This window comes from Zootoca vivipara, chromosome 12 (assembly GCF_965207765.1).
Source record: "Zootoca vivipara chromosome 12, rZooViv2.hap1.1, whole genome shotgun sequence".
NCBI classification, from domain to species: Eukaryota; Metazoa; Chordata; class Lepidosauria; order Squamata; family Lacertidae; genus Zootoca; species Zootoca vivipara.
Window position 1 is genome coordinate 33,620,931 of NC_142595.1, and position 23,507 is coordinate 33,644,437.

At 45.3% G+C, this 23,507-nt stretch overlaps 2 protein-coding genes across 7 annotated transcripts; one reads left to right on the forward strand and one right to left on the reverse strand.

Annotated features, from left to right (window-relative positions):
• Positions 1-4,679: 4,679 nt before the first annotated feature.
• Positions 4,680-20,083, reverse strand: SGF29 (SAGA complex associated factor 29). 6 transcript variants are annotated; one of them, XM_088656341.1, is made up of 11 exons: positions 11,315-11,394; positions 10,651-10,699; positions 10,304-10,382; positions 9,926-10,001; positions 9,668-9,740; positions 9,506-9,570; positions 8,949-9,078; positions 8,702-8,848; positions 7,220-7,255; positions 6,972-7,134; positions 4,680-5,560 (listed from the first exon to the last, which is right to left on the reverse strand). In XM_088656341.1, exons 3-11 carry the CDS (start codon positions 10,376-10,378, stop codon positions 5,444-5,446), a joined length of 882 nt encoding a protein of 293 aa, XP_088512467.1. In that variant the 5' UTR covers positions 10,379-10,382; positions 10,651-10,699; positions 11,315-11,394; the 3' UTR covers positions 4,680-5,443. The 6 variants fall into 6 exon arrangements, with proteins under 6 accessions (XP_088512467.1, XP_088512468.1, XP_088512469.1 ...); XM_088656342.1 differs by having other exon boundaries at positions 11,206-11,394; XM_088656343.1 differs by lacking the exons at positions 10,651-10,699; positions 11,315-11,394 and adding an exon at positions 19,906-20,083.
• A 1,045-nt stretch (positions 20,084-21,128) lies between these two features.
• On the forward strand, positions 21,129-23,451 carry NUPR1 (nuclear protein 1, transcriptional regulator). Its single transcript, XM_035135780.3, has 3 exons — positions 21,129-21,326; positions 22,315-22,466; positions 22,783-23,451. Exons 1-2 carry the CDS (start codon positions 21,224-21,226, stop codon positions 22,455-22,457), a joined length of 246 nt encoding a protein of 81 aa, XP_034991671.1. The 5' UTR covers positions 21,129-21,223; the 3' UTR covers positions 22,458-22,466; positions 22,783-23,451.
• Positions 23,452-23,507: the final 56 nt, after the last annotated feature.

Sequence of the window (23,507 nt, forward strand, 5' to 3'; positions counted from 1 at the left end):
TTCCATCAAAACTATTCAAAAGCTGTTGAAACACATACACAGGCAGCAAAACTTAATCCCCTAATTAAACCCTTAACTTTAGTGTGGGAAAAACTTAAGGAAGCTATGAATTAAGCAGACACTGCTGCAGAAAGTCAAAAGCACCACACCAAATGCATCCATCTAAGTGGCCATGTAAAGAAAAAGCAAAGGATTAGTAAGGTTTATAAACTTTATGAAAGAAATTATATTTACATCAGACTTGGACTCAACAGCTATTCAAATAGAGAAAAATAGAGGATTCCCTCTCTAATGTAGGACACATGACCGCCCTGATGTGATCTTGACTATTGAGAAAAGGAATTTAAGAGAGGAGGGTGTGGGTGGGTGTAAAAAAGGGGGGGGGGAATCCTGCTACCGGTAGGAGGTTAAAAATGAGTTAGCAGACCGGTATACTGCAGAGCTGGAACTGATGTGTGGTTGCAGCTGAAGCTGAGGAATTGCAAGAATGGATTTGATGTAGGAGATCTCACTACACATGTTCATAAAGTTGGTGCCAATGGGATGGTCTTGGAGGCAGACAGAGGAGGAAATATTTTGTCTGTTCCTACCCACTTTCCATGCACCTCTATGTCTACAATGCAGGGGGGGGGGACACAGATAGTGAACTGCAACTGTCTTATTCCCCTCTGCTCCCCCCCAGAGACATACGGTAGTTTCAGTCAAAACTCAGAGGGGATAGGCTGTTTTAAAGTGTACGTGTGGGGAAACAACTGATCTCACACCCTGTTTTGGCCCTCTGCTAAGTTTTAGAGCTATAGTTTTCAGCACATGATCTGAGAGGATTTGCCTTTTGTTGGAACTACCTTAATACTTCACCCTTCCGATCAGATGATGCAAAGAATTTGCCAGAGGATTACTGGATTTTCCCCTTTGAGGATTACAAAGGTGTGCTTCAACATGTGACGGGTTTTTTTAAAAAAAATTATAAACTTGTTGCAAGTACAGAGGCTATTAGGTGACATTGAAATATACTGTGCTTTTGCAATACGCCTTACTTCATCATATTTATTTGGTGGAAAGTGCTGAACGCCACCCCACCCTTCTGTTTCAACACTTCCCGGGACAGTTTATAATGAATGGTTAAAACACAACCTTTTGCTTCTGTTCAGAAGTTTTAAATCTCATTGAGTTCAGTGGAACTTAATGCCAAGTTGCTGACTATAGGATTGCAATCCAAATACTGTAATTAAAAAAAACAAAACAAAAAACACTGCAACGTATTTCTCAGGACAGCAATCAAACATATCAGAAGCATGGAAACAGGCCCAGAAAAGACATTTTTTTTAAAAAAAAAGTCTGAGTAAATGGAGTCTCAGAAAGATTGTTCCAGTGGGAAGCCTCAATTTCCGCTTCAGTCTGGCTGTCAGCCACCTCCTTTCAGCAAAACAGTCCATGATTGGGATTGAGGGACAAATAGGTGGCTGCTTATGCATTGCCAGAAAAGAGGAAACACATCCTTTCAAGAGAGGACACAGGCATGGGTAAAATTTGCGTATACTAATTTATAGGCATTGATGCAATCTTAAGAAGGATTACTATACAGTGGTACCTCGGTTTAAGAGCAGTCCTGTTTACGAATGATTTGGTTTATGAACTTCATAAAACCGGAAGTAGTGTCCTGGTTTGCGAACCTTACCTCGGTCTGTTATAAGAACAGAATCCGAACGGTGGAAGGGAACCAGCGTCGGGAGGCCTCATTAGGGAAAGCACGCCTCAGTTTAAGAACAGTTTCGGTTTAAGAACGGACTTCCGGAATGGATTAAGATCGTAAACCGAGGTACCACTGTAATTTTAGGTGACCTGTTGAGTATCCATCCTAATTTATTTGCACAAAGTTTGTGGGGTGGTTACAAAGAGTATTGAGCATTGATTCTGACTTGTTCGCAGGAAAAATAATAGGACATTGCACCAGGCAATTGTTATCCAGTGCAGTTTCCTGTCACTTCGCTGACTTTGCTCTTGAGTTTCTTAATTTGTTTTCTGAGGGAGGTTGTTACGTAAGAGCACCAAATCCACTTGAATCGCACAGCCTGAACGTACCTATTTGCAGTTGAAGCCCACCTGAAAAATCGGCAACAGCTTGGAAGTGGCTTTTGACCAGGTGACCTGCTATGGGCCAGCTTTGTTTACTCTTCAGGTGCTAACTGTTGATGAGACACTTCAAGGCTTCTGGTGCTGCTCCCCTTCTGAAGGTTATTTATCTTTTGAATCCAACTTGGACCAGACAACCCTTCAAGGAGGGGGGAGGAAGTCCACTACAGGGATGGGTAAATCCCTCAATTTCAGTTCCGCTCAGTTTCTCATTTTTCTCAATCTTAAATTCAGTCCTCCAGATTAGCTTGCGATTTTAAAAAAGGAAGATTAATCAGTATGGTATTTGAGTGTGAATTTCACCTCTTTGAACATAATTTCGCCCAGTATTTTTGCAACACATACTTCCCCCAATATTTCTACTTTCCTGGATAAAGTGGATTTTAGTGTGTTATTCTGACATATGTGCATTTTTGTACACATGACTTGGCTGGAGAACTGCACACTAAAATTCAAAGAAGTGTGAAGGGCGGAGCTGCCTGTTTGCTCATTGCTTTGGAAAGGGCAAATAAGGTGGATTCACCTGATAATGTGAACTGATAATGTGAATTTCTTCCCCTGTCCCAAGTTCTCCGACCCTGAGCCACCCTAGAGACAAGATGGTCCCACAAGTCTATTCTGTCCCTCTCCTTCTGCAGAGCTACTCGCAGTTTGGGGTGTGGTTGTTTGCGTTTCTTGCCTGCTGTCTTTTCTTGGCTCCCATTAAGTGTTGACAGACTGAGGCAGATCCTGGTAGAAAATCAGGGCCATAGCTGCCAAGTTTTCCCTTTTCTCGCGAGGAAGCCTATTCAGCATGAGGGAATTTCCCTTAAAAAAAGGGAGAACTTGGCAGCTATGATCAGGGCGGGGGTGGCACACACACACACACACACACACGCCAGTTTGATAACCCAGAGGGAGACAATAGCAACATAACCTCCGCTGGGTTGGCTTGGCTTGGCAGGCCCACCCAAGGCTGTGTGCAATTTTGAAAACAAATTAATGTTGCAGTGTCAAGCTGAGCCGAAATTTCTCACGGGAGATTTTTCAGCTGCCTGGAAGAACCTTGTTGAGAGGAGGGTTTGTCTGGAATCGTGCACTGCTTGAAGACTGAGGCTGTGCACAACAATACTTTTTAAGCCTTAATGGCAAGAAAGCTGCTTTCCTTTCCTTTTAAAAAAAGAAAGCATTGACAGTGATGCCTCGCAAGACGAATTTAATTCGTTCCGCGAGTCAATTCGTTTTGCAAAAAAGTAGTCTTGCGAATCACGGTTTCCCATAGGAATGCATTGAAATTTCTTTTTTCTTTTGCCCATAGGAATGCATTAATTAAATTTCAGTGCATTCCTATGGGAAACCACGATTGGCAATACAAATTTTTCGCAAGACGCATTCATCTTGCGAGTCAACATCAGATAAATTCATCTTGCAGGGCATTCGTCTTGCGAGGTACCACCGTACATTTTTCAAATGCTGAACCAACTAGCAAACGTAGAATTTGCACCACTCTCTTCTGGAATCGTCATACATACACATCTTTGGGTATGACACACTCTTCTCTAAAAGAAGCTTGAATCATCCAGCAGCAGAAGAGGGATAAATCCGGAATCTAGATAGCCATAGGCCTCCACCAGCAAATGGATTGGCCAACACCATTTTAAAAAATGCTTGATCAGTGGGGTGGCGGGAACTACTGAGTTTTTGACTTGAGGGGTAGTGGAGCCTAGAGGATCATCTCATGGTCACTGGGGAGGTGACGAGTTCTTGAAAGTACTTCAACTCGGAAGTGTGTTTGTGCCACCCCGATCTCAGAGTGGTGCAAGATTCCAGGCACTCACCCTGGGTTTGTGTTTCCTTTTGAAATCAGGCTCGGAGAAGACTGTGGTGTCTTTGTGTTTTATGGCTTATTTACACATATATACAGCCTGAGCCTACAATGGAGGGGTTCAAAGCATTGTTTCTCCTATAGCCCCAGCCTTGGATTCAAGCAGAGATCTTGGATGGTGCTCTCTGCTGTTCCAGGCTGCCGCTCTAGCTCACATAACTCCTAACTCTCAACTTTGACTTCTATTCCTTCTCACAAGTTGAGGGAGGGGCTCCACCCAATTGCATCTCCCACAGCCCCTTCCTTTGCAGAATAGTCTGGCTGGATTAGCTTTTAACACCTGCCGGATTCCAGGGATTAAAGGGGTCCGGCACCCACAAACTCGTAACAATACCTTGTTTATTCGACAAAATGCCAAAGAACCAAACTTGAGGCAAAGGTATCAAAAACCCTGCTTCAAGTCTTGGCAGCGTTTTTTTCAGTGGCTGGGTGGATCTGTTTAACAGTGTTAATCAGCAAACCCTGTAAAGATTAAATGAATTTTTAACAAGCTTAAAACTTACTGGCAAAGTTCAGAGCCACACAGGAGAGAGGCCAAAATCGAGATGAATAAGGGCCTTTTATGGCTGAAAGGAATCGGGCGGTGGAGAGGGGTGGGGCCTCAGAGAGAGACTCTCTTGCTCAGTCTCTATCCTGTGTAACCCCACCGCTGGTCTGGAAAGCATGTACACAGGACGTCAGCCACAGTTCACAACTATCCTGCTGTTCTTTATTAATTGCTAAATTTTGATGAGCTTCCCACCAGACCAGTTTTGATCCAAATCAAGAATGGCTTGGGTGCATTTTAAGCTGGTAAAGACATCAGGCCTGAAAATGTTAATATCCCACTCCCCATGAAGAGAAAACCCTCACAATCCTAAACTCTGAATCCAGAGCCAGCCACACTGGTGTTGTTGGGCTGGCAAGGCCACCATTTTGTAAATGGCATTTTTATTTGGGGCAGCACACATGGCTCTTTCCTCACCCTCTCTTTTTGTGTTTCCCAACACCCATAGAACCGCCCAGAGTGGCTGGGGAAACCTAGCCAGATGGGTGGGGTATAAATAATAAAATTATTATTATTATTATTATTATTATTATTATTATTATTATTGGCCAGGCTGAGATGCTGAGTTGCCCAAGGCCACCCAATGAGATTTAATGGCTGGGGATCTCCCTGCTCAATATCCAACGCCTTGGATCCATTTGGTCTGAAGCCCAATCTTGCCCACAAGTCAAACGCTCTTCCTTAATTCCCACAAGTACAAAATTCACGTAAAACATTTCTATCCCTTTCCAGTGTGCTGTTGCGGTTAAGGGACATGGGATCTATACTACTCTGGATTAAGAAACCTGTCTCCTGCGCCTATCAAATTTCTGCTTTATTAACTCTGCAATTGTAACAGTCCATTTGAGAGATCTGGTCCCTCGCCATGCCATGCCACCAGCATCCACTAGAGGGCGCTGTCACTTCTTCTTGGTTTCTTTGCAAGCCACTACATAGCGCTGAGCCACGTTGAGGGGCGGAGAGTAGCCGTCTGCATAGCTGGTGTCTTCAAACAGCACAGAGTAATCGTCCTGCGGCTGAGAGAGAGAGAGAGAGGCAGAGGAGAAAGTTATGCATTATCTCACAGAGGGGAAGGCCCCAGGTCCCATGACCCCAATAGATTAACTCCAGAGGAAATTCACCTTAAGAGCAATGCTAATCAACTACTTTGTAGGATGACTTGGTCAAAGTGGGCTGTTCCCTGCCCCAGGATCTTCCAACAATTGTAATTCACAGAATTACAGGCACAGACCCAGGGTGGGAAGCAGGGGGGGGGGACACAGGGCTTGCAAGACATTGGGGAAGTGCTAGATGACAGCAACACATGCATCTGCTTCATTTGGACGCAACTGGAACTCCAGTTCAGCATTTCACGAACAAGCCCCGGCGAGCTCCCTTCTCTTCTCCTCCTGCAATGGCTGTGGGAATCAACCGTGGTTTGAAGAGGGCTTGCTTCAGTAAGACTAACCACAGTGTAACGAGGTTAGGACACAATGCCAAACCATAGTTTAGCCCCGCATCCAAACAAGACCATTATATAGCTGCAGCAGTGCTCACGGTTTGCATGCAGAAGATCCCAAGCTCAGACCCCCAGTATCTCCATTTCAAATGCTTGGATAGCAGGAGAATGGAAAAGCCTTTGGCAGAAAGCGGCTGTCAGCCAGGGCAAGCGTTGCTCGGCTTAGATGGACCAATGAACTGACACCCTATAAGGCAGCTTTCTATGTGGGAAGCAGGTTAGATGGCTTCCGAAATAGTTTAGACAAAATTCATGGGCTGTAGGCCTATTATCCGTGGCTATTAGTCAGAGCAAGAAGCAAAACTTTCATGTTCAGAGCCAGATGTTGACAACAAACCACTGGAGATGGCAATCAAGGGCTAGACTGGGGTTTTTCAGAGGTATTTGGCTGAATTGATGCTTTTGAATTATGGTGCTGCAGGAGACTCTTGAGAGTCCCATGGACTGCAAGAAGATCAAACCTATCCATTCTGAAGGAAATCAGCCCTGAGCGCTCACTGGAAGGACAGATCGTGAAGCTGAGGCTCCAATATTTTGGCCACCTCATGAGAAGAGAAGACTCCCTGGAAAAAAACCCTGATGTTGGGAAAGATTGAGGGCACTAGGAGAAGGGGACGACAGGGGATGAGATGGTTGGACAGTGTTCTCGAAGCTACGAACATGAGTTTGACCAAACTGCGGGAGGCAGTGGAAGACAGGAGTGCCTGGCGTGCTATGGTCCATGGGGTCACGAAGAGTCAGACACGACTAAACGACTAAACAACAACATCTGGCTGGATTCTGTCAGAAGCAGAATACCAGGCTAAGTGGACGTTTTGGTCTCGTTCAGGCAAGGCAGTTTTTATGGTGGCCTATAGGAGACAGTGCAAGACCAAGGGGAGAGAAAGTGTCAGAGGCTCAGCTGCCCTGTCCTGTGGCCTCTTCCTTACCCGCTGTGGAGGAGTGTGGATAAGTGCTCTGTAGAAACAGGTAGTTTGTGGGTACAAGGCCAGGACCAGCTGATCTTTCTGGAACAAGGCCTCAGGGTCTGTTTCAGGGTTGGCCTTCCACTGGGGCAGGGGGATGATGCGGCGGCGGCTCAAGGTGTGACGCCTGGATAGAAGAAGCAGAGATTAAAGGGGGGAGGGCGCAAATCTGACATTCACTCATCCCCTTCAAGAGTCTCTTCTTCACTTACTCTTTCCCTTCTTCGTCAATGTCATCCACCTCATACCTGGGGAAGAGAACACGGCAGGTGAGAATTCAATGTAAGCAAAACCATATGGCTGTACAAGGAAAAGGAAGGTGGATTCCAACTTTCCCATGGACACCAAGCGGTGTCCATGGGAAAGTTAGGATCATCTTCTTTAGAAAACGTTTCTGCACCTAACACGATGAATGCAACACAGGTTTTGTGGTATGGTCATCTAGGTTATACAGAATGCCTAGATAATTTATTTTATATCATTCAGCTCCTGAAGTCAGAATCTTCTCTGTTAAAAAGTCATTCTCAGAACCAAAGAGGCAATAAGAAGAAAACAGGCCACAGCAACTTGTCAGGACACACCTCTACTGAGATGTATATTTTAGGACCCACTTGATTCTTGTGTTTGTGATTTATTTTAAACCATTTTTGATGTTGTATTTTAAACTATTGTGGCCTGCCCCGGGACCCTAGAGTGAAAGGCAGCCAATAAATCAAATTAATAAAAATAATAGTAATAGGTATGCCAATCGTTATACTTCAAACAACAAAGCTAACAAGCAATTTCAACCAAGATGGTAGAGGACCTTTCCTGAAGTAGGCCTGGCCTGCAGCATGACCTGGCATTGTCTAATAAGAGGCTGTGGACATTTGATGCACAATAGCTCACCGCTTTTGACAATCAGGCTCTGGGCTATGAAGCCACAAGGCGGCATGTCCAAAGCCAGGGTGAGCCTGGAGAAACTGGGCCACCCTGCAAAACACAGGCCACAGCCTCAGCTCAGGACCTCCGAGAGTACCATTTGGTGAAGACAATTCTGGGAACGCGAATGACCTTGCCCTACTTCAGAGCTGCTCATTACAGAACTTTTACTTCTGTGTCAAAGAAGGCACCAGAGAAAACACAGCCAGCGCTGACCTCCAAAAAGGACAGCAGGAACCAACCAAGCTTTTTCGGCAATGTCCCTCTCCCCCTTGGCCCTCCAGATGTTGAAGTACAACTCCCACCAATTCCAGCCACTGGCCTTGTTTGCTGGTGCTGATGGGAGTTGCAGCTCAGAAACAGCTGGAGGGCCAAAGGTTCCCCATGCCTGCATGAGGCCACTTTCTCTGAAGATGTAGCTGCTCGCTTTTCAGCACCTCCTAGAAAACAGGCTCCAGGTGACCGTTGCATTCATTCATGCATCAATTCGGGCTCAATGAGCAGCACACAGACATGCCCAAACCACCACCAGACCTCTTGAAGAATCCTTTCTGACAATACATTTCTCCCTGAAGGCTTTAGGCAGGGAAGGTCAAGCACGTAGAGACTCCAAAATCAAACTTCTGGTGGCTGAAACACCCATTCCTGGGCCCGGATGCCTGTCTGAACGCCAGGGCTCCCCAAGCCGAATGCTACCTGTGACTGAAGGATGTGGAACCCCAGACTGCCTTCTAGCGCAGCCCTATAGACCCAGATCTACCAGACACACTCACTTGTTGGTGGCATGGTTGTAGCTCACGGCCTCAGCCAAGATCCACTGCTCGTCTCCATCGACCGTCTTGACACGAGCAGCCACTTTGTCGCCTGGCTTGGCCACGTAGTCGCTAGAGGCAGGGATTGCGCCACAGAGAGGGGGAGGCCTGCAGTGGAGAGGGAGAGAGAAGGGGCTGTAAGTAGGGCTGAAGGATAAGCACTCAGGAGAGGTCCCCAGCACCTGCCATGCACCCCCTGAATAATCACTTCTCTCCAGGTTTCCCAATCCACAAGGGGAGAGTCATGGCCGACTGCTGAAGGAGCGTCATCAGCACACCGCGGCGCATGGTTTTGCGTGGCGGCTCCGAGTCGTTGTAGAGGCCGGCAATCTTGGCAGCTGTTAAGAGGAGAGGGAAACCACAAGGAGGGCTTGGTTAGTGTCCAAGAAGCTCTTAAGAACATAAGAAGAGCATGATGGATCAGGCCAATGGCCCATCTAGTCCAGCATCTGTTTCTCACAGTGGCTGACGAGATGCCTTTGTTTTAGCCCCTGGCTTCCCCATTTCCTTCCTGGAGATAGGAGAGGACTCTCAGTTGACTTATTTCAACCACACCACCGCTCAGGGAAATCAAACTCACCTAAGGGTTGCCTACGAAATAGCTTGGAAAGCCATACACCACCAGTCCCCTATTTCTCCTGTTCCCTTGGCTAGTTAAAATGTTGTTGGCTTATGCTGGGATGGTTTGGATATGTTTGCACCAGAGGTCTAGAGCTATTCACCCATGAGTGCACCCATGCCTTCTCGGGACCCAGCAGCACTCACCTATGCGGCGTTCTTCCAGGAGAGACTTAATTTCTGCAATCTTGTCCAAGTCCTTGCGCAGGATGCTAGAAAAGGGGGCAGGAACCCCAAGCAAGAGTCAATGGGAATTTCGTAAGGGAGCTAAAGTATCCCCAAAGGAACATTACACTGAGCTGCACTCACTTGCATTCTGCTTCCGCATCAGCCTTGGCTGTTGTGTAGAGGCCACGTAATTTGGTCCGATAATATGGAGAAACTGAGAGGGATACAGACAAGGAGATGAGACAGTAAACAGGAGGCCTAGGTTTCAGTCTCCCACAATTCTTCCCCCATCCCTAGCCCTTTGGTCTAGTGGTATCTAAAATAGAAAAACCGGGAAATAACTGAGGTCTTAGAGAGTATAAAGCAGATGTTTCAAAGTGGAGTGGAGTCGCAACTCACTCTTGTTTTCTGTCTGCATTCTCTCGTGCGTTTTCTGGATGTTGACTAGGTTGTGTTCACTTCTCGATCGTTCCTCCTAGGAAGGAAAGAGCTTATGCGTTACTTTACCAGCCAGACAGAGTATCTACTTTAATACACAGACCATATTCACCCAAGCTGCTGCACTCAAACCAATATTCTGTCCCTCAGGATACAGACGCTTGACACAGCATCAAAACCAAATGGCAGCCACAAATGATCATATTCCTTCCATCCCAAGAAACTGCTGGAAAGGCCCTTTCTTCTCCTGTGCTGGATACCCACAAGCAAAGAAGACTCTCTTTATCTGACCCAACTCACTTCCTATCACTTCAGATTCCAGGAAAGCTACCGGGTTACCTGTGTCTGTTTGATAAGCTGGTGCAACTCCCCCAGGAGCTCAGCGATGCGGGAATCAGCTGATACCAGAGCCATGTTACTGAAAGGGATAAAAAAAGAAAAGCAAATTTAACTCAAAAATTGATTTCCGATGTTGTGCTTTATCTTGATTGTACTATTTTATTCTGTGGAAATTCTGCTCCTCAATATACAGCAAAGCTAATAGATTTTCCTAAGAGTTGGGAGGAGGGGTGAATGGGATTGAGGGCTTGTTTACTGTCACAAATATGGACCTGTTTTTTCAGAACTGCATAAGAGGTTTATCCCTACCGTAGAACCATAGAATTGTAGAGCTTGGAGGGACTTACATATAGGATACAGAACAAATGTGTTTGGGGTGACCTCAATGAACAGCACCTATCAAGATAATGATAACTTTTAATACGTGCAATTACGCAAAGCAAAGTGGTAAAATAAAATAAAATAGGGTTTTCCCACTAAACACGTTTATAGATGAAGGGATTCTACTCTGCAGTAGAATGAAGAATAATGTGCTGGGAATTATTCCATGTTAACTCAGAGCCCCTCCAACTGTTCTTTATTCATGATGATTTTGGTGGACTGTCATGCACAATCCCACTTTCAATACTATTTGTATCCTTGATGGCAGAAATCGGATGTTTTGAAGAAACAGCATAAATCATTTGTTAAGTTTGAGACTAATTGGCCATCTACTATCACATCCCTCAATGGGCTTCTTTTTGTTCTTTATTTGTTTAGGCTTCAGACACTCATGCTGCACCAGAGCTAAAGATAAAAATCCCCGCTTAGAACCACACTCCCAGCATGCACCACGGCCGGGCACCACCGAACAGAGGCCAAAATCCCAACATGCAATGCGGCCTGACAGTGCGCGATCTTACTGTAGCCTTGAATCACATCTACTGCAGGCGCGCCTGAATAACCAGCGTGCACACGTGCTCCGGGTACACGCACGAAACATATCCTGAACACGCGTCAAGCCATACATACGTTCTGCTGTTTGCGCGTCGAGGAAAGCTCTACCGCACATCCCCGCATACTGTTGCTGGCATAATGGGAACTGCCTGTTCGAGTTCCCGGATGCTAAACCCCGGCAAGCCTTGCCCCGTTGCCAGTGGTAGGGAATAGCTTCAGTGACGTTTCTTGAGTGCGTCCGTCATTACTGCGGCGCTAAGTGGAAGTTCGCGTGTGCTTTCCATATGGGTTCCAGCAAAAAGAGGGGGAATTGGGATATTGCCTCTTTTATCTGCCACGGCTCATTTCGCTTGAGCGAGCTGCTGATGACTGTCCTACCTATGCGGGATTAAACTCTCCCTGAGTTAGCCCACTCATCTTCCGATGGCGAGAAGCGAACTGCCCTTTCAAACTGCCACCCTTCCCTTTTGATGAATGTAATAATGGAATACTAAATGATTTAGTTTTTGTAAAATATGCAGAGATTTATGATATGCAAAATGAACCATGGAAAGAGAAGAAGGGAAGTCATTGATATTTTAAGGATGTTTAAATGAGCATTCTAAATTGTAAAATCTATCCATCTATCTGCCAACCTTCCCTTTCTGCAAACTTCATCTTTTATCTTGTATCACATTTTGCCCTTACATGCGATTATTCCCCCCGCCACGCCACGCCCACAGCACGGTCGAGAGTGATTCTCTTTGTATTTTCCTGCTGCAGCTCTTTGAAAACCAGCCTGTGCCTATTCTCTGGAACGAGGGCTGCGGCCAATGAGAAACCTTCTGCACTAGGGCCTCCTGGGAGTTGTAGTAATTGCCATGGGGCGACAGTCTCCGGGTCTACTCTACCGGCGGCATTTAATGGAAAGCATGATGGGCCTGGGGCTGTTTAAATCCTGCTTTTCGAGGGTGGTGCAGCGCGTGCGCTTAGCAGAGCCGCTAAAACTGTTGTTTCTTTCAAGAAGGGTGGAGAAGAGCTTATTTCGGGGACAGAGAAGTAAGCCCCACTGGATATCAGTCGGACATACTGTCAAGTATGTACGGGATTGCAATATTAATAAAACAGAATGAAGCTGCGTAGGAATATTAGGGGATAGTGTCCCAGCAAATCCAACTGAATGGACAAGACTACTCAGAATCTAAAGATTTCTGATATCTGCTTTAAAAGGGGTTGCGGTCATGTGGTGGAAACTAAATGTAAAAAGTGAGGCGTTTCTTTGGAGGGGGATTCTCGTTTGTTTTAAGCAGTTGTACCCCGCTTTCTCCTAAAAAATGAACTCAAAAGCTGTGAACAATTAAGAAATCAACATATGATCATGAGAACAAAAGGAAAACTAAACTGCAGCAAGTATAAAAAGAAAGCATAGCCCATCAAATAATAAAGCGAAAGAAGTACATTGTAGGGAAATGTTTTAAAGACTTCCTTCTTCTTCTTCTTTGGCGATCACTCGTAGCCGAGTAAGATTGTCTTCCATAAACACAGTTTTAACAATGGGTCCGTAAGTGACTGTGGAGGCCAATTCTGGATCCACACGTCCTTCCACAGTGGGGACATTGGTTTCCAGGCGGGAGTTGACCACGGTGTGGATTTGCCAAGCGTGCCATCCTCTTAGCACATTTCTCCCATGCGTCCTGAGATCGAGTTTCTTCAAAGCCCATGACACATTTGGCAAAGGCTGTTCTCCAACTGGAGCACTCGCAGGCCAGTGTTTCCTACCGGTAGTCGTCAGTGTTTATACTACATTTTTAAAGATTTGCCTCGAGACAGTCTTGAGAGTCCCATGGACTGCAAGAAGATCAAACCTATCCATTCTGAAGGAAATCAGCCCTGAGTGCTCACTGGAAGGACGGATCGAGAAGCTGAGGCTCCAATACTTTGGCCACCTCATGAGAAGAGAAGAATCCTCGGAAAAGACCTTGATGTTGGGAAAGATGGAGGGAACTAGGAGAAGGGGACGACAGAGGACGAGATGGTTGGGCAGTGTTCTTGAAGCTACGAACATGAGTTTGACCAAACTGCAGGAGGCAGTGGAAGACAGGAGTGCCTGGCGTGCTATGGTCCATGGGGTCACGAAGAGTCGGACATGACTAAGCGACTAAACAACAACAACAGTCTTTAAACCTCTTTTGTTGACCACCAGCATTACTTTTTCCATTTTTAAGTTCGGAATAGAGTACAGTGGAACCTCGGTTTATGAACACCTCGGTTTACGAATTTTCGTTTTACGAACGCCGCAGACCCATCTGGAACGGATTAATTCACTTTCCATTACTTTCAATGGGAAAGTTCGCTTCAGTTTATGAACGCTTCAGTTTATGAACAGACTTCTGGAACCAATTACACCCATGCTTCGGGTTAAGTACGCTTTATGTTGAGTACTCCGCGGACCCGTCTGGAACGAATTAATCCACTTTCCATTTCTTTCAATGGGAAAGTCTGCTTCAGTTTATGAACAGAACTCCGGAACCAATTGTGTTCATAAACCGAGGTACCACTGTAGTTGCTTTGGAACTACATGACCAGTCCAACGAAGTTGATGTTGAAGATTCAATGCTTCAACACTATTTATCTTTGCTTCTTCCAGTATACTGACTTCCATACCTGATCTGAATCACAAGCAAATTATGAAGATGTGCTGGGCATGCATGGCTAGAATGCCTAGTGTCTTAAGAAAAAGGAAATCCTGGCAAGAAACCATAAAAATGGCACCCAAAAAGGGTTAATGGAAAAAGATAACCAATCAAATTTTCTCTGCTAGGACAGCTACAACCAAGGATAATAATAATAATAATAATAATAATTTATTATTTATACCCCGCCCATCTGGCCGGGTTCCCCCAGCCACTCTGGGCGGCTTCCAACAAAACAGAAATTCTAAAATACAGAAATCCATCAAACATTAAAATACAGAGATCCATCAAACATTAAAAGCTTCCCTAAACAGGGCTGCCTTGAGATGCCTTCTAAAGGTCTGGTAATTGTTGTTCTCTTTGACCTCTAGTGGGAGGGCATTCCACAGGGTGGGAGCCACTACCGAAAAGGCCCTCTGCCTGGTTCCCTGTAACTTGGCTTCTCGTAGTGAGGGAACCGCCAGAAGGCCCTCGGAGCTGGACCTCAGTGTCCGGGCAGAACGATGGGGGTGGAGACGCTCCTTCAGGTATACCGGACCGAGGCCGTTTAGGGATCCCCCTGAATGCTCCCCTTGTTGCCTTCTGACTGTAGTTAATAATTTCTCTGCTTCCTTCTAGCAAATGAGAACAAACTGAACCAGGACTGCTGATCCTAGATAAGATTGTACAGCACTGGCAAAGCAGGACTGCCAGTTGCAGGGGAAGGGACTCAAAAGATAACTATGCCCCTAGCTTTAGTGCTATCTACAGGTAGCCATTGGACCAGCTGTTTCAGGAAAAACAATTTTGTTTGAACACCAACGATTTTATTATGAAGTACATTGTTATCAGTTTTGTACATATACTGTTATAGGGGCTGCAGCAACTGGGGTTTAGAGTAAAAAATTAAACATTGAGGCCACATTGTCATGAAATGCAAGAGGTATTTTATACCAGCTGCACAAATATAAGATGCGTACAGTAGTACCGTACATGTGAATAAGATCCAGGGGTCTTAGCAGACCTCATGCTTAACCTGAGTCAACAGTGTGATGCAGCGCCAAAGAAAACTAGTTATATTCTGCATCAAGAGAAGTATAGTGTCCCGATCAAGGGAAGTAAGAGTACTGCTTTATTCTACCTTGGTCAGACCACACCTGGAGTATTGTGTCTAGTTCTGGGTGCCACAATTTAAGGAGGATATTGACAAGCTGTGTATAGACAAGGATGACCAAGATGATCAAGGGTCTGGAAACCAAGCTTTATGAGGAACAGTTGAGGGGGCTGGGTATGTTTAGCCTGGAAAAGAGGGGTCTGAGAGGAGATCTAACTGCCATCTTCAAATATCTAAAGGGCTTCCATGAGGAAGATGAAGCAAGCTTGTTTTTTTTCCTACTCCAGAAAGTAGGATTCAAATCGATGTATTCAAGTTTCAAGGAAGGAGGTTCTGACTAAACACCAGGAAGAACTTTATGAGTAAGAGCTGTTCGACACTGGAACGGACTCCCTCAGGAGGTGGTGGGCTCTCCTTGGAGGTTTTTAAGCAGAGGCTGGATGATCATCTGCCATGGATGCTTTAGTTGAAATTCTTCCAACTCCACAATTCTACGATTCTATGATAGGTAGAATCTGGAAATTCTATGTGAAGCTTCAGTGAAGGGATAGAGAACCTGGTGCCCTCCAGATGTTGCTGAACTACAACTCCCATCACCTCTGCCCACTGGCCATGCAGGCTAGGATCAATAGGAGCTGGCGGTCCAACATCATGGAGAGCCGCAGGTTGAGCCACTCTTGCAATGCAGTCAGCACAGTGGTGTTTTATTAGGAACAACTAGCATTCGTAATTATGCTGACTTTTGAGTTCCACTGAGAGCATTGTCAGGCTAGACTTTTCATGAGGAAAACTGAAAAGTGCAACCATATGTCCCCAAAATGGGATTTTTTGACACACACAAACATTGGTCCCTCCTAGCAGCTTCTGGAGTCCCTTTTCCCACCCACAGAAAAATAAAGTTACTGCTAGGAAGAAGAAAAGGGGAAATGAAAATAACATGAAGCAATTGCTGTGTCATTTTGCACAGAGATGATTAAAATACAGGCTGCTTACTGGAACTCTCACTATTAATATCTACACCAGAGCTCCCATGAGAAAAACCCTCAAGCCAGGGGAGGGTGTGGGTGTGGTAGTGGCATCAAGGAAGGCAATACATGTTTTCTTATTAGGCCACTATTTATCTGAAACAGAATCAAATCACTTCTGTTCTCAAGATTACTGCTGTATCTGCTGATTCTGAGGTGGGTGTTGTTTCTTCTGCCCGCCCACAACCATCCCCTTAATGTTATGGTGCTACAAAGTGAGGTCGCCCTTTTTCTAGGTGTCTGTAGTGCATTGATGGTTTGGAACAGGCATCCCCAAACTTGGCCCTCCAGATGTTTTGGAACTACAATTCCCATCATCCCTGACCACTGGTCCTTTTAGCTACGGATGATGGGAGTTGTAGTGTCAAAACATCTGGAGGGCCGAGTTTGGGGATGCCTGGTTTGGAAGATGCTCATTGGATAAACACCAGCCACTTGGGTGGAAGGTTAAGAGAGGGATATTTTGGAGTGTAGGCTATCCGGAAGCACATATCTAACGCATGTGTGCTCAGAAATAAGTCCCATTGAGTATGTCTGCAGGTAAGTGCGGACAGGATTGCAGGCTGGTTTTTGCAAGAAGCAGTTTTGGGGAGTTGTGATGGCATGTTGTTGATTTTGGAGAAGTGATACTGCTTTCAAAAGAGTTGCTCCATCTCCGGGTACATCCTCTGTTTGTACATTTGTAAGTAAATAAGATACTACAAAATGTAATAATACTCTCTGGTCAAACACTGCTTCGTGGAGCTTGTCACTGGTCTGAGAAAAGGACACACCAGCTAATTCCTTGCTAAACACCCCTGTGATTTTGTTGGCTTGCTCGGTATTTGAGTTATTTTGGCCAACCTTTTTCTTTCCATACCATTTTCTGAGGAGACGACGATGAACTAGAAAGTCCACATACTTTAGACCAGATTGAACGATACCCCTCTTCCTATCCAGCCCATTGCAGGGAGTGGGGAAGAGCGTGTGTACTTGACTTTTCTTCCAACATCCACGTAGAAATATAATGTCTGGCAAAAAGCCTATGAGAGTAAATTCCAAAGCATGTGAGCCAAAATCTTTCCCCCCCCCCTGGCTCCAACACACTGGATTTTATGCTATATTCATCACTTTGCAGATATGAATATGCAGGGGTATTAAAACCAGGGTGAGTACACTAGCTGGGCAAAAGTACACTCAACACCCCTCCCTCTGATAGATTGGATCAGGGAGACATATAGTTTATCCAACTCTCTGTCACAGACAGGTTCAAGTATTCTAAGAACAATTCTTCTTTCCACAAATCTCTCTTCATGCCCCTAAATAATTCCTACTGTGTGTGCAACTAACAATAGCCTACCAGTAATCAGATCGACCAAGTTTTTAAATTCAGCTTTAAAATAGTCTTTTCCATTTTTATTGGGGCAGCAGTGCTGGAGAGGCAGGTTTAGCCTTACCAACTGTTAATAAGACTCTGGCAGGGCAGGGGTGATGGAGAAAAAACAGGTAAAGATACCAACCCCCCACCCCACAGGAAGGGGCAATAACAATTTGAGCTGTGGAGATTTAGACAGGACTGGCCCAAGGTATTTTGCTGTCTGAGGAGGCCAAAGCCAAGATGGCACACCTCCCCCCTTTCCCCTCACATTGACTCTTAGGGTTTGTCCACACCGGAGCAAAATGTGGATTTGCACCTGCCTATGTCCCCATTGGGACACGGGTGGCGCTGTGGGTTAAACCGCTGAGCCTAGGGCTTGTTGATCAGAAGGTAAGCGGTTTGAATCCCCGCGATTGCTTGGTCCCTGCTCCTGCCAACCTTGCAGTTCGAAAGCACATCAAAGTGCAAGTAGATAAAGAAGCAGCTTATTCATGCTGGCCACATGACCCAGAAGCTGTATGCCAGCTCCCTCGGCCAGTGAAGCAAGGTGAGCGCCGCAACACCAGAGTCGTCCGCGACTGGACCTAATGGTGAGGGGGTCCCTTTACCTTTACCATTTTATTGTTCTACCTGGACACTTACCCCATTGTTCTACCCGGACACTGAGGTCCAGCGCCAAGGGCCTTCCGGTGGTTCCCTCGCTACAAGAAGCCAAGTTACAGGGAACCAGGCAGAGGGCCTTCTCGGTAGTGGCATCCACCATGTGGAACGCCCTCCCACCAGAGGTCAAAGAGAACAACAATTACCAGACCTTTAGAAGGCATCTTAAGGCAGCCCTGTTTAGGGAAGCTTTTAATGTTTGATGGATTTCTGTATTGTTGGAAGCCGCCCAGAGTGGCTGGGGGAACCCAGCCAGATGGACGGGGTATAAATAATAAATTGTTGTTGTTGTTGTTGTTGTTGTTGTTGTTGTTGTTGTTATTATTAATGTCCCCAATAATGTAGGGGTATCTGCATGATGGCCTCCCTATCCCAGTGTTGGTGTGGACCTTTCCCTTTTTAAATGTGGGGATTTTTGATCCTTGGAAAGTCTGAAATGTACATTAACAGCAGTGGGAAATGATCTTCCAGCACAGCTGAGGGTATCAGGCTAGATTAGAAGAGTGCAGGAATGCCATGTCCCATCATAGCACCTGTTGCTTATATGGTAGGTCCAGCCCTGGATTTAGAACAATAAAATGGGTGAGGGGGTGAGGTGTGGGTTAGCAGTTAAATCTCCTCCAGGTCAGCTTCTCTGCTAAAAACTGCACACGCACACCCATGGCTAATTTAAAGGTTTTTTTTAAAAAAAATAAGGTCAGGGAATACCATCACAGATCTCTCACATTACGTCTGTTTTGGCAAAAATGGTTAATGTGACACCTGTTTCTAGATTTCTGCTGAACACAGAACCACACACACACACGTACAACACCTTGCCTCTTCATCTCTCACTCTTAAAAAAACCTGTAGCTTCTGCTGTGACCTAATTAACAGCATAAAAGAGCAATAGTTGGGATCTGGGTGTTTTGGGGGGGAAAGAATTGCTTCAAGGAAAAACAGGAACAGCAGTAGAGTCACCTTGGATCATAACAATAACATTGACTCAGCCTCTCCTTGTGACTTGATCTGCTTGTGTGCCTTGGGCAGGATCCAAACCACAAGGACTTAGCTGAAAATATACAAAGTTAAAAAAAAGAGAGCGGAAGGGCCCTGCCTAGGGGGAATGTGAGACACAACACCAGGTAGAAAATGCAGGGCAGCACACCAGCACAAAGGAATAACAGATCGAAATTTGGGTCTAGAGTTGATTCCACAAACTGGTGTGGCGCAGTACTTACGGTTAGACTAGGACCAGGGATCCTGGGTTCAATGAAGTCCACCTTGGGCCAGTCACACACCCTCCGCCTAAACTACCTCAAAGGGTTGCTGTGAGGATAAAAATGCAGGGGAGCTGGAGGAGAGGTGTGCGCCAGCTTGAGCTCCTTTGAGGACCAGCAGGATAAAAAGCTGATAAATTGGATTGCATTTCTTGGTTCTATATATGCATAATTTCTCAGAGCATGTGTAGATTAGCATCTTAGCAGACACTAGAGAAATATTGTAAGTCCTTTAATCACACTAGGACTCCCAATCCCTGGCAGTTGCATATAAAACAGAGGACTGCTCTCTGCAACGGATGGTGGCCAGTCTATGGCATCCATGCTCAGCACACAGGGATCCCCTATCTGTCTGTTCAGCAGATGTGGAGAATCTCAGTTTGCAGGTGGATGCCAGAAGCTACAAGAGACACACAAAAGCATGGAGCAGGAAATGCAAGAAGACATATCTCAGCATAGGATAAGGGGTTGGAATATACATTAGACCACTTCTCGTGGCGATTGCTATCCAACACAATCACCGAGTTGGAGGGGGCATGAGGACACCTAGCCCACCCCACCCCTTGCTCCACTCAGGGAATCCAGAGCTAGAGCACTCACAAAATATGTCCACCTGTCCAACCTCTGCCTGAAGATCTCCACCGAGGGAAAGCTCTTGGCAGGTGGCTCCATTGTCAAGCTGTGGTTACCATCAATGAGTTTCTCCTAATATTCTACCAAAATTTACCCCCCTTTAGCTTCAGTCCATTAAAGAACAATCCTGTGCGCCGTTGGCATCACAAACCTAGTTTCTCAGGTGCTTACTTGCTACTGCAAGGTATTATACAAACCACCCACCGCACTGTGTGGGACAATTTAAAGTGGCTTTTACAGTATGTAAGCCAGTATAACACAGCATAGAATCATCATTCCATAGGCAAGATTGCACTGAAATAAGATATAAACACTACAACTCTGTATGCCCAGAAGGGTAGTTTAAAGATGTTACTAGTCCACATTAAAAAAAATATTGTGGCACCTTAACAACAGATTATTTTGGCATAAGCTTTTGTGAGGCATACTTCATCGGATCTGTGGCAGATTTGTGGCATATTGATTGACAGATATGATGCAATGGAGATGAAAGTTTATGCCATAATCTACTAGTCTTGATGGTGCTGCAAAAATAATTGTTTTTCCTTGCAATGGACTAACAGGATTAACTTACCTGGAAGTAATACTCCTAGTTACTAGTCCACTAATCTAACAAGTACCGGTAGTTCACACTGTAATTTTGAGTATGTGAGTTAAAAAAGCAAGCAGTAGATTCTACACCTGAACTAAGGAATGTGGTTATAAAGTTGGTTATTTCAGCTTTCCATCAAAGACAGTCACGCTCAATAGACATTAATGATCAACACATAAACCCTCTCAAATATACACAAAGTGGATCAGGCCGTCTTGTGAGCAGAATGATGCCTAGCCCTCAGCACTCCCGGGTAACCACCTTACAGAGAAATTTGCATTTAACACAAGCCTCTGGGCAACATTCACTGTACTAATCAAATTACTCAGTAGATGTTTGGATTGCATGCTCTTGACATAAAGTTTTGGTTATAGGATCAGGTATGGGGTAGGAGTGGGAAGTCGTTGAGTATACAGGAAAGGAGATTGTATTGTCATGTGAAGGGGATTGGCATGATCAGATATTTTACCAGTTGCATCAGATTCTGAGATCTGTTGCCTGTAGCTTTAAGGGGTGGAAGAGGATGATGCAATTGTGGGTGTTGTTGAGAGTGTATATATATGTTGTCGCCCAAACGCCCTGTGAGAGAAAAACAGACCCACAGAGAAGACAGATAGCACTTTCAACTCCTGATTGTTGTCATTTCTTCCTTTCTTTTTCTCGGCTAGCTGTCAACAAAAGATCGGTCCCAGCATGTCGACTTCTTTCGTCCAAGTCGAGAAGCTACACCCAACGCCTTTCGAGGTGGAATACTTTGACCAGTATGATTTCTACAGCCTGACGGACAGATACAGCAGTAAGTGCCCTGCAGAGATTCTTAGGGTTGCCGTAGAAATTATGCTCTGGGTCCAGCTTGAAAAACACTGGCATAGATAAAGAAGAAACATATAGAAGGATGGCAGGGAACTAGGGGCAGTGTAAAACCGCCATGCTGAACAGCAAGCTGTGAGTTATCCCATGCAGAAGATTGCACCTCTGTTTGCAGCATTAAATTCTAACACCCCTGATTCCCTTCTCACAAATCCCCCACCCTAAAATTTGAATTCCAGCTTCACCCACATACATGCCTTGCAAGCCAAGTTTTTGTGCATCTTTAACCACTCCAGCTGGTTAAAACAGGTTACTGGTCTGTAATAGTATTTTATACTATTACTAGTCATTTTGTGGCTTACCTACAGCAAGGAGGGAAAAGGATGCCAATGGGTTAACAAATCAGTACTAAGCGAAGGCATCCTTGGATGTTGTGGGTCAGTCATGTGGTGTGGTTTTTCTTTATAAACAAACAGCTCCAAGTTTCCATTGGAATGGTCTTCACAGAGCGATGCATAAATGTGAATCACTCTGGTAGTGCCTGATTCACAGGATGACTGGCAAAGATCTACTGTCACTGCATGAATCACCTCTAGCTGTTCAAGTCTTTTCCTCCATGGGTGGAAAAGCAGCTAGAGGGTATGATTTAGAGCAGCAAAAAAATGACCCCAGGGGAAAGGGTTAAAGGGCTTATCTGTCCACCTAATTCCTCTTATCATCCAGGAAAACTGCATATGCAAAGGACAAGCGGTAGCAGTTCACCTTTCTGGGAGAAACCTGCTTCCTATGCTAGGAGGGTGTGGTGAAAATAGCATTAGCTAAAAGCAGCAGAATCCTTACCCCTAGTAACACTAGAGAAGCAGATGCAAGCTAGTGCACGGCTGCCCCTCACCCTCAAAATAATTAGCAGTTTGGGGAAATTATAGTCCAACCTCCTGTGATGCAGAATACTATATTGTGTTTGGTTCCCCCAGGTGGCTCCTCCCGCAAAGGTCGTTCCAAGAAAGAGGCGGAGGATCACACAAACCGCCCGAGTCCTGGGGGCCATGAACGTAAGATAGTAGTGAAGCTGCAACGCACGGAGCAGAAACGGAAAGGGACAGCATCCAAGAAATGAAAAACGCAGGTGAGAGGCCTCGTCTGTGCTGCTCAACAAAATGGCTGCCCTTCTGCCAATGAAAGGACACCACCCAAAACGGCCGCCACTTACATGAACAAGATATATGTCCACTATTATAAAAAAGGGGCTGCCCCCTTATTTAAAGGCAGAGAGACGTAATCAAAAACAATGGGAGCAGTACAAATTTAGGGCGATACATATTTAAAAATCCCTTCACTTTTCACTACTGGGTGTGGATCAGGTGTCAAGCTAATTAATACACACACATTGGCCTCAGGAAATTGTGATGACAAATCTTTCCCTCACTCCCCCCCCCCTGCAGCTCTGAGTCTGGTCACAACACTCAGGTTCTGGACACAACGGCAACGGAGATAGATGAACGCCACAGAATGGTGTTTTCTTTTTGAGGAGGAACAAGGTCTACCGCTCGCAGCCAAATGAGTGACGCTGAAGACTGTCAAGATGACCGCAGCCCAGCCCCAAAACCAACGAGGATGAGACTGAGGAAGAGACTGCCGCAGCAGCCACCCCTCACACCTCATAAAGGCCAATGGAAGGATGCATATTTAAGCTCGGAATAGAAAATACAACCTTCCAAGCCTTTCCATTTGGGTTTGGGGTTTTAAAATTGTATTGCAAACTGCCCTGAGGTAAATTCACAAAAGGGTTATATGCAGTTGATATACAAATGTATCAAATAAACAATATACAGATTTTAGTATCTTGCCTGGGGGTGGAAACTCTTCACCTGTTTACTTGCTGATATTTAATTGCCTATGTAAAAGTCTTTGCCCTTTTCCCAATTTTGGGGTGGTGGCGGTAGCTGGTGATCTATGAGTAGTACAACTGGAAGAATCATCGTGGGTGGCATGGATTCATAGAAAGGCTGCATCCACAGAGCACCAGAAAGGGCAGAAGGGAAGGCAATATATTCAAATTGCACACATCAAACCAATGTACTTTCTAGATTAAATAAAGATGTGTAACTGTTTTCTTGTGACACTCATTTGAATGGAGCTGGGCCAGGAAACATGCGGAAAAAGCAGA

Excerpts from the sequence above, each read along its gene's own strand:
- SGF29 (XM_035135776.3), bottom strand. The coding sequence starts at position 11,354 with ATGTGCGGTAGAGCTTTCCTCGACGCGCAAACAGCAGAACGTATGTAT. Across the intron at positions 10,383-11,205 it reads AGATGTGATTCAAGGCTACA|TAACATGGCTCTGGTATCAG; the intron begins GTAAGATCGCGC and ends TATCCCTTTCAG. Across the intron at positions 7,135-7,219 it reads ATTGACGAAGAAGGGAAAGA|GCGTCACACCTTGAGCCGCC; the intron begins GTAAGTGAAGAA and ends TCTTCTATCCAG.
- NUPR1 (XM_035135780.3), top strand. The coding sequence starts at position 21,224 with ATGTCGACTTCTTTCGTCCAAGTCGAGAAGCTACACCCAACGCCTTTC. Across the intron at positions 21,327-22,314 it reads CCTGACGGACAGATACAGCA|GTGGCTCCTCCCGCAAAGGT; the intron begins GTAAGTGCCCTG and ends TGGTTCCCCCAG.